General features: G+C 51.5%; 1 protein-coding gene across 1 annotated transcript; it reads right to left on the reverse strand.

Moving 5' to 3' along the window:
* Window positions 1–7,972: 7,972 nt before the first annotated feature.
* Window positions 7,973–13,272, reverse strand: CORC01_01999 (ABC transporter transmembrane region; the record flags this gene model as incomplete). The annotated part of the gene is made up of 6 exons (XM_022613651.1): window positions 7,973–8,307; window positions 8,638–8,706; window positions 8,848–11,355; window positions 11,410–12,025; window positions 12,080–12,886; window positions 12,961–13,272. 6 exons carry the CDS (start codon window positions 13,270–13,272, stop codon window positions 7,973–7,975), a joined length of 4,647 nt encoding a protein of 1,548 aa, XP_022479742.1.
* Window positions 13,273–13,545: the final 273 nt, after the last annotated feature.

Raw genomic sequence — 13,545 nt, forward strand, 5'->3', positions numbered from 1 at the left:
ATCGCGTCTTTTTTTGTTCCCGATTGAATGACCTCTGCATCTTGAGCCAAGCAGCCGCTTAGGGCCAGTCGTCGGCTGCATCAGCTTAATGCTAGTTCATTCTTTTGGTAAAAACTAGTCGTGCTGCTGACGCACCGATTTTTGGACGACAACGCCTGTTGCAGAGAAGCGGCGATGAGTTGAAAAAGACCCGCACCGCTTGGATGTGTCTCGATCGTATCCGGTTTCGGTGCCCTCCAGAGACACCCCTAACATAATTTTGTCCAGATGCCGCAAGTGCCTGTTCCAGTCGACGGGAAACTTTGGAACAAGCTACTGCGACTGTTGCCAATGCATCGTCACCGATAGACACCATGCAGGATTCCCGAGTGCTGGCCAGCAGTTCGCTAAGGCAAGCTGCTGGGAGTGAACGCCTCGTGGAGCAGATATGTACGTTTCGACCTCTCTGGTCAACTTCCGCTGTCCCGTCTGCACAGAGCGGCCGGCGTGAAGAAAAAGACTCTACCACTCCCTTGGGACATTCGATAAGTCGGTGTTGGCCTGCCTGCCTGCCTGGCCGGCCTGGCAGGGAGTCCTACCACACCAAGAGGGTGGGTTACATCAACCATCTGCTAGCTTCGTCCTCGGCTTCCCACATCGCCCCCCAGATGGAGTTCCTTGGCATCCTTTCCCCGATAGCCTTCCCATTGCCTCGCAGCGAGCGAGATACCCTCGGAAACTTCGCGACATCATTCGGTGAAAATAATTACAGCAACATGGTCGACTACACGCCAGAGAACCTTGAGCACACACTGGCTCGACACTGCTTAGGTTGGCAATTCGGCGGCGGCAGCGGCAACACGGGCCTGCCGGATCTCAGAGACGAAGACAACTATATTTTTGTGCGAGTCGCAATCATAGATTGCAAAAGGAACGCCCAAGCGGGGTGGGTGTTCCGCACGCTTCAGCCAACTGAATCTCTGACAGACTGGCTGTCAGGATAACATCGCTCCAACATCATCTCCAATCTGTACCCCCCTTCGAACCTGAGAATGGGGTCTCGGACTTGGTTCAAAGTTGTGATTCGTAAACTCGTGGACATATCCCCTGGGTTCCACGCCGTGATTCGTCCTCTCTGCAGGGATCACTGGCGTCCAATTCCGTCACCACCACCACCACCACCAACGGTCACTCACGAAGCCACGCCCTCATCCAGCAGCTGCTGCGCGGATCAGGGGATAGCCCTGGGGAGTCTCCGGAAGACTGTTGGCATTCGCACTGGAAGTCCCCTGCAGGCCTTTCCACTTATAACCGTACCTTACCTGTCATTACGGATACAGCCCGGTTCTAACTTCTGACAGCTCAAATCACCTCACAATTGGAACCATCTCCACCCCCATTCCCTCTTTTTCGTTACCTTACTCGCGACCTCGCGGACGGTTCAATGAACAGACATGGCGGCTGCATCCCATGCGTCAATCGGGTTGTGTCTGCCCAGCTGCCTGCCATTCATAGATTGTGGTTGCAAGGTGTCGCTTGAACTCGAAAGTTTAGCTCAATGTCCGTGTTGCTGGGGGCGTTGCCGGACGCTTTGCTTGATCCGGGAGCTGTACGCCAGCGAAGTCCACGTCAACCTCACTTTCCCAGATTGACTTGACGCTTCTGTATTAGCTCTTTCTTGTCACTTTATACGTTCAACTCTATTTCAACATCGACAGCATTGCTAGACTCCTCAATTGTCAACCAGGTCGAGTTTTGAGGCTTACAGCAACACACTTGTGCATGTGATTTAGAGGTGCTTGTTTGCCACGCCGTACCCGTTGGTGTTATCTATCGCTCATTTACCAACACAGTGGTAACGAGGACTGCAAGCTAAGTGAGTCCGGTTCGTTGACACAACATAACCCAGAGCCAACCAGGAAGCCAGCCGTAGCTCACAGACCAGGAGAAAGGGGACAAGAGCCAAGATCAATCCCGAGTCCCGGACCTCCGATGCATTTGTGTTTGGTTTCTATAGGTGCCCGAAGCCGTATCAGCCATGGTCACTCGAAGTTTCGCTTCCAACTTCGGTGAAAGATTCTTGTCAGAGGAAAGATCGTATACTGCCTCATCGGGCGCGCTTGAACCGAGGGCTTCTGCGAAAGCTTCAGGAATAATTGTAGATTCCAAGAGGCCTTGGAGAGCAGGAAGACTAGATCACAATGCCCCTACCGTCGTAGACGCCTGATCCAATTAACGCGAACTGAACCAGTCTTCATCACTGTCACGATTGCCCCATACCCGCTTCTCGTAAAGCAACACAACATACGATTGTTCCTCATAGGAGATGGCTTCACAATGCTCATGGAATTGAACCAGATATCTTCAGGCGTCGAGTGAATCGCCTTGACAGACTCTCTCCGTCATAGGATAGGTAAATATCAACTAATGGAACACCTTTAACGAGCTACATGTACACCGGTTGTCTTTTTGGAATTTCAGCATTTCATTCTACCATTTGTCGCTCTACGCGCTACAATGTCGTCATCAAGTGAAAGATTATGCAGATGTTGCCATGTCAGGGCCGCATTCCGGTACTTCACAATTCAAGTCGCTCGAACAAAATGTGGATGAGATGAGACCGGCTTATTTGCAGGGCCCTCTAGGCACGATATCAAGAGACAAGGGCACAGGCACAAGGACGCCGTAACACAAAAACGGACGGCTTGACTTTCGCCCTCCGTCCCCTGGTTTCTTCCGCTTCTCCTTCTAGGAGTCCCCTCCGTTGTGTAATAGTGGTCGAACCCGATAATTGTCTGGCGTTGCACAGCATCGGCGGTGACACGACACCTTTAAGCGGCCGCCATACTAACCCTCATTCGGTTGTGGGAAACGCAACACAGCTCCAGCCGTTGGGCTTCATCACACACCCTCCCTTCCTCTCTTCCTCCCATGGTAACAGCAGGAAGGAGGTCGACTAGGCCCCAAGTTTGGCTCTTCTATGAGGCGGGTGATTCGTCGTTGTACTGTTCAATATCCACTGCTCGACCTTTCCTCCCCTCTCATCAAACCCCCCGGCTCTTAAACAGTGCATTAAGAACCGTGCTCAAGAGAGGTGCTGCCTGTTGCACACCGGGTTCATCATCATTGGTTTGATGTTAACCACGAAACGCATTTTCTGATCGTTGTATCGTGATATGGTGTACTTTCCACTTTCCGCACTTCTAATGTGTTTCGAGCCATTGTGAAGCGAAGCCTATGCAACTCCAAGATACGTTTCTGGTGGTCCTCATCCGTTGACACTTTTCTACACTTCTGGCCGGGACTTGTTCATATGCGACCACCACAAATGGGTAGGTGTCTCCGCCAAGCAACAAAAGAGTAGCGCTCTCGCGGAAGGGAAAGGCTTTGTCCGTGAATGATGCAGGCCAAACTCCTCCGATGGGTGGTTAGCGAAAAGGGGGTTGGTTTTGCTGATCCTCCTTTGAGATTTACCGCAATCGAGCAGGGCGTCGTCTCCATTGGGTCTGATTGGGATATCAAATAACCCAAGGTATGCGGAAGAGCTGGAACGGAGTGGAGGTGGCTGACGACCCGACCTAATACGGACGACCAGACAAGAACACCACACACACTCTGCAGCTGCTTAGCACTGTTCTTCTTTGCGCTTTTCTAGGCTGATAAATCTCTCCCTTTACTGTTATTATCTCACCTTGGGCGTCAGAATATCCTTGTGTACATGTACAATTACTTGCTTCTTCATTGTGACCGAACCGAGCCCGGCTGCTGCTCGCCGCCGAGAGAAGAGGTGTGTATGTGTGAGTCCAGACCAGCTCGAGAGACGAGAAGTCGCGGTGGCCACCCGAGAGGCAAGCTATGACGGGTACATGAAGAAGTATTCAGCCCAGATTCTTCTCGGTTGCCCAACCGCACGAAGTCATGCGCGCGCGCGCCCTGGAGGTTGCTTCGCTCCCGTTACCCTTCTTATCTGTGGCGCAAAGCCACACATTCATCATATGAAGCCACGGAGGGGATATGTTTTTTTCTTATGTTCAAGCAGCGGAAGGAGCGATGGCATCACACCGCGCCTGCGCAACCGGGTCTCTTCTTGCGTTGCGCTGGGTGGTACCCATTTCGTACGGCCTGGCGCATAGGGGTTTCGGGTTGCCGCCTCTTTGTTTCCCATCCCAATCGACTGCAGTACGATACCCGTTTTGAGATTTTGGGAAGTAGTGAGTAGTCCTGGCGCATCGAACAGCAGGGAGTTGGCTTTACGAAGCACCCCTCTCCACGGACCTCTTGTGTTGTCCACTTCGTAGAATGGCATTGCTGGAGAAAGAAGACCACAGAGAGTTTGATAGTGGTTTTGTCCTTGAAGTAGGTAGGAGAAGGACGTGCCGCCCGACATGTGATGTATGGACTTTGGGTGTCTTATCTGTCGTTATCGATTTCTCTCTGTGATTGTGTGCTCGCAAGAACTTTCCCGTGGAGTGAAAGAATATTTATCTCCTCATACTGTCTGATAGTCGGAAAGGACACTGATCCTGCTTCTATCACTACTTCATAGTCCAGCTAACTCTGTCCATCGCCGATGAGACTCTCTGTTTTTCATGCTCTCGCGGGTCCCAGCGCAACTACTCCGTGTCCTCTTACAAATCCTGAAAATGAGCGTCTTCTGCACAACAACCCGAGGCGGCCTCGGCCACACCCAAACCTTAGTATTGAGGTACGCAATTCATCTAATAGCTCTCCTTAAGAATATGGAGCTATGAAATGTGGACATCAAGCAAGGACTGGCGAGGAATTCGGACCGATTCGTCTCCTCATTGCTCCCGAGTCCATCCCAAGTCCACATAAGCATGCCTGTTCAACTCAGCAGAGTAGGAAACGAACGATTCACTCGCCCTTGTTTTCCTACTTGGCTCCCAAAAGAGCTTACTGCTTTGCAACAAGACTTGAATCGATTACTACTGTACTACGAGCTTTTTCTGGTACGAAGTAGGAATCCTCACTCTACTGAATATGCAAAAGCTACTTGGGAGGCGTGTATCCCGTCCACAGTACTCGGCCTCCTTTGTAGGACAATTGATCACCGTATCCCTCAAGCTTTATGCTCGGCTTGTGTGGCCCTCGTCGGTGTCTGAACGCGCAGCGCTTGGCCGCGGTCTTGGGGAGAAGGGGCGAGATGCGGTTCGGGCTCCTGCAGACGATGGCATGTTTTTGTGTTCCGAGTCACGACACCTGGTCCCGACGACGGCGGGTAGATGACATCCGGGTGGAAAGAGTGCGGCCTGCTCAGTCGTGGTGTGATTCGCGTTCGCGTGAGGAATTTTGATAGAGAGTATTGGTCATTTTCCGGGTTTGTCGGTGCTGGGCTTCGATGGTACTGCTGAGGTATGCTGCTTTTCTTGTCGTAGAGAGAGCGGGCTTCTTAGTCCTGTCGAAATCTAGAGCATTTTTTCCTGTAGACTTGAAAATACCGCGCTTCTTTGCCTTTATCATGGTATGATCTACTCAGTTGCAGTCTCGGAGAACTCTTTTATTCCATCAACCTTCATGGTCCTTTATGGTGGCTTGACAGACGAATATCACATGGATCAAAATACTCGCAAGGCCTCTAACAACATCGAGGACAAGAGGCGCGATACTAGCGACTTGGACCGGCCAAAAGCGAGACCCAACTTGGATGAAGCTCTCGACTGATCTTAGCATGGCTTGGATGACTCCATGTTGAATAGCGCAAGGTCAAACAGACTTGATGTACTTAGAAAACACAGATCAGAAGCCCATAGAGACAAAGAAGGCGTGGCAGGCGGGAGAGACATCAATCGCCAGCCGCAAGTATCAACATCCCTCAAGTCTTCAACATCACGATGCAGTCAATGACAAGGTCAACTCTCGTCTTTCCCCTGGACGTGGGTACCCCATTCCCCAGATCTGGGACGCAAGTCGGGCAGGGAACCAATCTTCACATACTCCTTGATCAGGAGGTGAGGCTCACGAAAATTTATATCGAAACAAAAAGGAACCTAATTCCGATGTGATCGTGTCCTCTTTCTTAGTCGGGCATCTCTGGGCTCCGAATATACTGGGCACCGACTGCTCGTCCAGGATTGGAAATGGGCCTGTTCAAGATTCAAGCTTATAGCGTCTATCAGCTTGCGGCATACATATCAATACCTAAAATAGGCATGCCCGTTGGCTATGCAAAGGTTGGAGACCACTTGAAGCGAAACAATTCAGTTTCCATTATCTGAGAGATCGAACGAACATAACGTCTCTGCTAAGCTCAACGCTCCGAAAGTAGGAATACGGAACAGAGAAGCATGTTTAGCGCTATTTCATCATACTCAACGCAGAAAACACGTTCCTAAGCTCGGAATCAGCAAAGGAACAGCGAGGATAACTACCGCCACTAAATCGAGGCATCTAGGATTCTGCAGCATTTCTTGGTCAATCAATCAATCATTTGGTTAGATGGGCAATACCGTTACCGTTTCCGCAATGCGGAATAGTCACACAACAATGGAACAGACGTCTAACGGTGCTCAATGTTCTAATATCGTGGTTACGCATACCGCCTTCCTCTGTAAGGCGTATCCCGCGTCGTCACACGAAGGCTTCAAAACTCCACGAAACGTGTCTTGCATTCCCGAAAAGTTAAGCACGAAACCCAAGCACCTGGATTGCTGCGCTCCTTCAGATCAAGCCCTGATGAGGAGCGTAAACACTCGCATGATACGAAGGAGATCCATATCGACGCTCCGATGTCTAGCATGTTGACGCAAAGCATAGAAGTCTGCCTCCCATTCTTGTCTGAATGACGTATACTGCAGCGGAGGCGCTCATGATGATACTGTTACGAGATATTCGAGCTGGAACGACAGTAATCAACCCTCGCATCTGTCGACTTCATAAAGATACGGGGATGTTACAAAGTCAGAGCATCTCACCCTTTCTTCCACGGAGCGCTCATCTCACCTGCCGGCTTGATATCTCTCACGAAATCATCACGAGACTAAGACAAAGATAAGGTAGGGTACACGCATTCCAGTCGGGTGAAAAAAAAAAAGGTGCACCAGTCTTTTTTTCACAGAAACTGATCTCCGCAATCCTATCAGCGATTTTTTTTTAAAAAAAAAATAAAAAATAAAAAAAGAAAGGGAAAAAGATATCCAATGCCATCGCACTTCCCAAAGGCATCACAACGCCCCCGCCATCCAATGCGCCTACCCATCCTCAACCGTTCCACAAACCGTATCTCTCCTCTCCTCTCCCCTCCCCTCCACTTCCCCATGCCTCTCGGCTTCCGTCGCCGACCTTCACCGCCCACCCCTCCTAGAGCCCATTGAGCCATCAATTGCCGCGTCTGCCCATCTCACGTTACGCGAAAGGGAAAACATAGACTTCCCCTCCCTCTCCAATCGCTACCCTCGCCAAGTACTTTCGTCGATAGAGGCGCGGAAAAGGGGGGCGGGGAGGCAGAGAGGAGGGGGAGGGGAAAACAGGAGGGTGGGCATGCCAGAACCTGACAGCCTGCCTCTAGGAATACGACAAATGGCTAGCAGATCAACGTCCATGGACGGATACTTATCCATCCATTGAGAGAGAGGGGGAGAGAGAAAGACAGCACAGGGGCTGAGCCGTGACACAGAGACAAGACACACAACGGTCGCTATCGCCATCGGACAATAGCGATCTCGCCGAATGTAACCGCTGGAAACATCACATTGTACAATCACGGTACAGTAAAAGTAGATGCAAAGTCTCTCCGAGTAAATCTACAGATGCCGGTAATGCATACCAATCTATGCTACCACACTTCTCCCTCCGCGCTTTGCGTAGCTTATCCATTTCAGTTCGGAGAGGGAAAACAATTCGGTGTAGTTACACAAAGACTACACGCTCTGATCCTCTCGGCTCCGCCGCCGCTGCCGTCACCACTTTTCCATTCGCCGAAATTTTCTTTTTCATTCGTCGCACAAGCTGCTGTCCCCCGTCTTCGTCCTTTTTACTACGATGACTCCGAGGTGTCGAGACCAGCTTGCTTTACAAGTCCGTAGAAGACACCCTGCTTCTTGATGAGTGCCTGCGGCGAATCAAATTCTACTACTTCACCCTTGTCTAGTACGACGACACGGTCGCTATCGAGGATGGTGTTGATGCGGTGAGCGACGGTAATGATGGTACGGTTTGCAAACATTGGCGAACGCAGAGTAGTCTGCAGCATGGCGTCTGTCTCGACGTCGACGGCCGCGGTTGCCTCGTCCAGCACGAGGATATTGGAAGGCGTCAGCATTGCACGGGCGAGCGACACGAGCTGCCGCTGACCCTGTGAGAGGTTGGACCCTACGCACGACTGAGTCAGCATCATTTTCAAAGTATGCGGCTTATCAATAGTCAAAGTCGGCAAAGCAATAAGGAAACATGGTAGGCAGAGTGAGATGAGCTAGCACGAGACTTTGACTGCATGCGTGGGAGATCATGCAGGGGACTCTTAACGAAGCGATGGATGCATGTGAAAGATGACGGTGCACCCGGACACTTTTGAATTCGACGCAGCAACTCGACATCTGTCGTGGCTGCGGAGCACACGACTGCGAAGAGCCGTAGACAATAATGTTGGATGACCCAAGAGTAGAGCCGACGAAAAGCGAATAAGAATTAGCCGTAACTCACCTCCTTCGTTGACCTTTGCGTCTAGGCCGCCTTCCATACTTGTAACGTGGTCCTTCAGTCGGGCGTGTTCTGTGATAGCGCTACGTGTTAGCTCCAATCTTGCTTGGTGGAGGGGCAGAGACGCCCTCTCATTGAGGCGTGGGCGGGGCATAGATGACAAGAGGGTCGGTGAGGGAGAAGGGGGGTTGGCCATCCGCCTGTATAACTTACCCAATACGCTCCACAGCTCACTGTCATCATGCACGTTACCGGGGTCCAAGTTATCTCGGATGGTGCCCTCGAATAGCGCCGCATCCTGTGGAATAATGGCCAGTCTCCTACGCAGGTCTAGCAATCCGATGGAAGATGTGTTAATCTGGTCAATGCTGATGTGGCCGGCAGTCGGCTCGATGATGCGGAAAAGAGCAAGGGTCAACGAAGACTTGCCAGCTCCCGTCCGCCCAACCACGCCAATCTTTTCGTGAGTCTTGATGTCCAAGTTTATGTTCTTCAGCACGTTGTCTAGGCCTTCGCGATACCGGGTGCTGTAGTTCTTGAACTCAAGAGAGCCCTTGGACGGCCAGGCGACAGGTGGGCGATTGCTCTTGATGATTTCGGGGGCTTCGCTTGGCAGGCGAGCATATTCGAGAACGCGCTCCACCGACACGATGTTTGTCTCTACCTCGACGGTCTGGCGCACGATCCAGTTGAGCGATGTCGTAATTTGCAGAGCATAAGACATGGCCAGACCGACGAGACCAGGGCTCAAGGGAACATGGTTGGCAACCGTGACGACGGCCAATCCGGCAGCCGCAAGAATGACGATACCACCAATGAACTCGAGACGGACCGCTAGCCAACGGTTCGCGCTGATGGATGGGAAGTAGGCTTTCAGGTTGGCATCAACACGCCATTCGTTCTCCAGTTCAAATCTTTCCTGCTGGCGGTAGGCTCGGATCGTCGAAATGCCTCCAAGCGATTCCTGGAAGTGGGCGTAAACAGGACTTCGCGTTACGCTATCAAGTCTCTTGAGCTCCCGAGAAGCACGCAGATAATATCGCTGAATCCAATAGTAAATCAGAGTAATCGGAATGATGAGTGGGGCAAAAGGAGGGGTCGTGATCGAGATGACGGCCAAAGTGAAGCCCGACCGAGCAGCGTTGACGAAGAGCATATTGAATGTCCTAGCAAGAACCTCGTCCACTCTGTAGATGTCACTGGAGAATCTGTTGAGAATGCGGCCAGTTGGTGTAGTATCGAAGAATGACATGGGCGATCTAAAGATGGCATTGGCCATCCGTTCATGTAGCTTTCTCGACGCCTCAATGGAGCAGAATATCCACAAGATGAGAGTTTGGAGAACGGTCAGGAGTGAAGAGCCGATGCCGAAGGCGAAATAAATCCCGATGTAGTAGCCCACGTTGTCGTTGCGATGTGATTTTGCGTTGCTTTCGGACCACGTCTTGAGCCATACCGAGCCACCAATGTTGGCCGTTTGGGAAGCCAGAAGAGCAGCCATATAGATGGCGACAGCAATAATGTTGCTGTTCTTGGCATACTCAAAGTATACATTCCACTTGACCTTCCCCTGTTCAATATGCTCCTTGGTTTGCTTAGTCTTGCTGCCGGCGACTTCCTCATCAGTAAGCTTTCCTCGAGGTCCCTTGAAGCTGGCGGTACTAGCGCGGCGCAGCGTTGCCATGCTCGAAGATCGCTTCTTGTTCTTCACCGAAACCCCAGTCTTGATTGGTTCCATTTCCGGAAGCTGCTCTTGAGCCTCTTCTATCTCAGCCTTTTCTTGGCTGCTGCCCTCGGCTTCGATAATCGTGGATGTTTCGCTGCTGGAGCCGCTAGAACTGGCGGGAGAGGAAGGGCCTGAATCTTGGCCGGCAGTCTTGATGAGATCGTTCACCATGCCCTTCATTGCCACGAGCTGTTTGTAGGTTCCGCGCTCGGCAATCTCGCCGTCTCTGATCATGGTGATGTAGCTGGCCTCCGTGAGCACGGCGATGGCGTTTGTGGCGAGGATCCGGGTCTTCGTGTTTAAAAGACCTCTGGGACCCAGTACGTTTTCGATGATGTGCCTTCCAACATGAGAGTCTACAGCCGAAAGGACATCGTCCAGGAGGTAGATGTCCGCTCTGGCGTAGACGGCGCGAGCCAATGCCACACGGGCCTTTTGTCCACCACTCAGGGAGATACCTCTTTCACCCACAACCGTTTCATCACCATCAGGAAGCTGGGTAAAGTCGTCGACGAGAGCGCAGGCTTTGATCGTCTTTTCGTAGAAATCCGGGTCGTATCGGTAGCCGAAGATGATATTCTCCTTCACTGTAGCGTTGAGAATCCAGGCTCCCTGTGCGACATATGCCGTGGTCCCGTGGACTTCAACTTGACCTCTGATCTTCCAAAGGTCACCGAGGATACTCTGCAAGAAGGACGACTTGCCAGCGCCAACTCTGCCGACAACGCAAGAGAGCTCTCCCTTGTAGGCGGTGAAGTCAATATCTTTGAGGACCTCCTTATCTTCATGGCGGTTCCACGAAAAGGTTCCGTTCCGAATGATAACAGTCTCCTCTCCCATCTCTTCCGGTGCCGGCTTGATCGTAATCGCATCAGGCTGAATCTCCTCGGCAACCAAGAAGGAGGTCAAACGACCAACGGCAACACTCGCTTCCACGATAGAGGTAATGACCATGGGGAGAACCGCCAAGGGGAATGTGAGAAGGTTGAACAGAGCTAAGTGCACAACAGTCAGCGCTTGACATTAAGTAGAAGAATGGCAGAGCTTACCAAGCGCGGGAAAGACAATGTCAGTGGTCAGTGGCTTATCCTGCGTCATGACAAATACGGCAAACGTGGAGCAAGATACAAAAAACGGAGCAGTACTCCATGTGAAGTTGGCGAAAGCTTGGGTTGCTCCTATCTTGCGAAGATTCTTGAGCTCAAGATCATTTCGAACGAAGTTTAGCTTGTTCATGAAAGCCGCACCCCAAGCGTAAAGCTTGATGCTCTTCATGTTGTTGATGATCTCGTTTATCAGGCGACTCCTCTTATCCTTGTTCTTCATTTGTTCCTTTTGCAAGTTTCTCATGATTCTGGCAATGAAACCATGCGCAGGCATCATGATAATCATAACACCAATACCAGCAAGCATAGACCAGCCAACGAGTTGGTACAATGAAACCATACAGATAATGATCTGGAAGGGAGCGGACCAGACCTGCTGGGCAAATTGGGTCAGATCTTGTAGACGTTGGGCATCGACAGCCATGTAGTTCACAATATCGCCTGTCGACTTGGATGCGCGTCCCTCGTTGGACAGTCTCATTGACTTCTTGTAAATGGCCGATGCCAGACCACCCTTGATCCGCATACCGGTTACGAATGCCAGCTGGAAATATTGATGCTGCCGGGTGTCAGTGGAGTTGCGTTTCGCTAGCTCTTACGATGTGGAACTCACAATCATGGAGGTTTGCAAAACGGCGCACGCAAACATTGCCAAGGCGATGGAAGCACCCTTGACCGGAGGTTGCTCCTTCTCCCCATTCTCAGGGTCGTAGGAAGCTATGAAAGCAATGAGATATCTGAGAAGTTGTGGCTGAAGATATTGCGTAACATCGTTGACAGCCTTGAAGAGCGCAGCTATGGCGTATGGGCCGCCGTAGGCGCGGAACATGGCCAGCCATAGAGATGGGTTCTTATGGTGCTTCAGTTCGTACTCCCAAGCTTTGTTGAACGCGTCACCAGTGCTTTTGGTTTGGTCTTTCCGAGCGAGCCCCCAAAGATCATCTTCAGTCAAGTATTGCTTGTATCCATAGCGCATCAGAGGAGTCATCCAGGAAAATGTCAACTGGGAGAAGACAGTGGCATATTCAATGGGGCACTCTTCCTCATCGATCAGAGCCTCGTATGCGCTGACCTTCCTTGGCCACAACCACTCGACCAGGAATTCAGCCACAGAGAGGCCGAAGCCGATAGTGTAAGTGATGAAGTAGGCCGGGCTAGTCTCGTAGAGCTGCTGAGAAATCAAGGATCGGAGCTTGACTGCGTATGCAATGAGGAGGAAGAGCCAGTAGAAGAGAACAACGCCGTTGGGGTTCCGCAGGCGCGCATGCTCGAGCCATTGGATGGCAAAGATAACGCCAAGAGATAGAATCGTCGCAGCCGTTGTCCAAAACCTAAAGTCGCCAAACCAAACACCAGGGTAATTGACGATTTGTAAAGCGAGTTGTACTGTTACGTCGGCAATGATCAATGCGAGAAGGGACTGGAAGGGCAGCGGGTCAGCTCCGAAGCGAGAGACAAGATAAGAGAGCACGCCCAAAAAAGCACAAAACTTACCTGCTTGGCCCAAAAATGCCAGTCTTTGGGGGCATCAGAAGGTTTCCGGCGTTGGACGAGCCATACAATGGCAAGGGATCCAAAGACAAGACCAAATGCTGCCACGGAGGCGATCCAGACATCGATGAAGCAGGGTGTAAAATCGTATCGGATGGGACTCAGCGGACCCCAACCCTCTTCGTTACCGCATAGCGGCTGCTTGATTTCTGCAGTTGCAGAAAGATAATTGCTACCGAGCTGTCCCAGGCGATGGAATCCGGTGAACGAGCCAGTGTGCAGGATGCGCTGCGACGAGTAATCGGAGTAGTCCATGGCGATTGCTCTTATGCAGTTCCTTCAGCCCGCCTGTTAACGCATGCTAGACAGAACTACTATTCGAGAGGGAAGATGCCGGTCGCGGGGCCTCTCGTAGGGGAGTTCTTCGACAGATCACGATTGTCGAGCACTGTAACTAGGCGAATGTACTAAGGTAGAAGTAGAATCAAAAATTGTTACGGCGGGGGACGTTGGGCGACGTGAAAAAGTTTTGAGGGCGGACAACCGTGTCGGAGCAAACGCATGCGACGTGCCGTGAATTGGACGGAG

Source organism: Colletotrichum orchidophilum (assembly GCF_001831195.1).
Source record: "Colletotrichum orchidophilum strain IMI 309357 chromosome Unknown Scaffold_11.1, whole genome shotgun sequence".
NCBI lineage: Eukaryota > Fungi > Ascomycota > Sordariomycetes > Glomerellales > Glomerellaceae > Colletotrichum > Colletotrichum orchidophilum.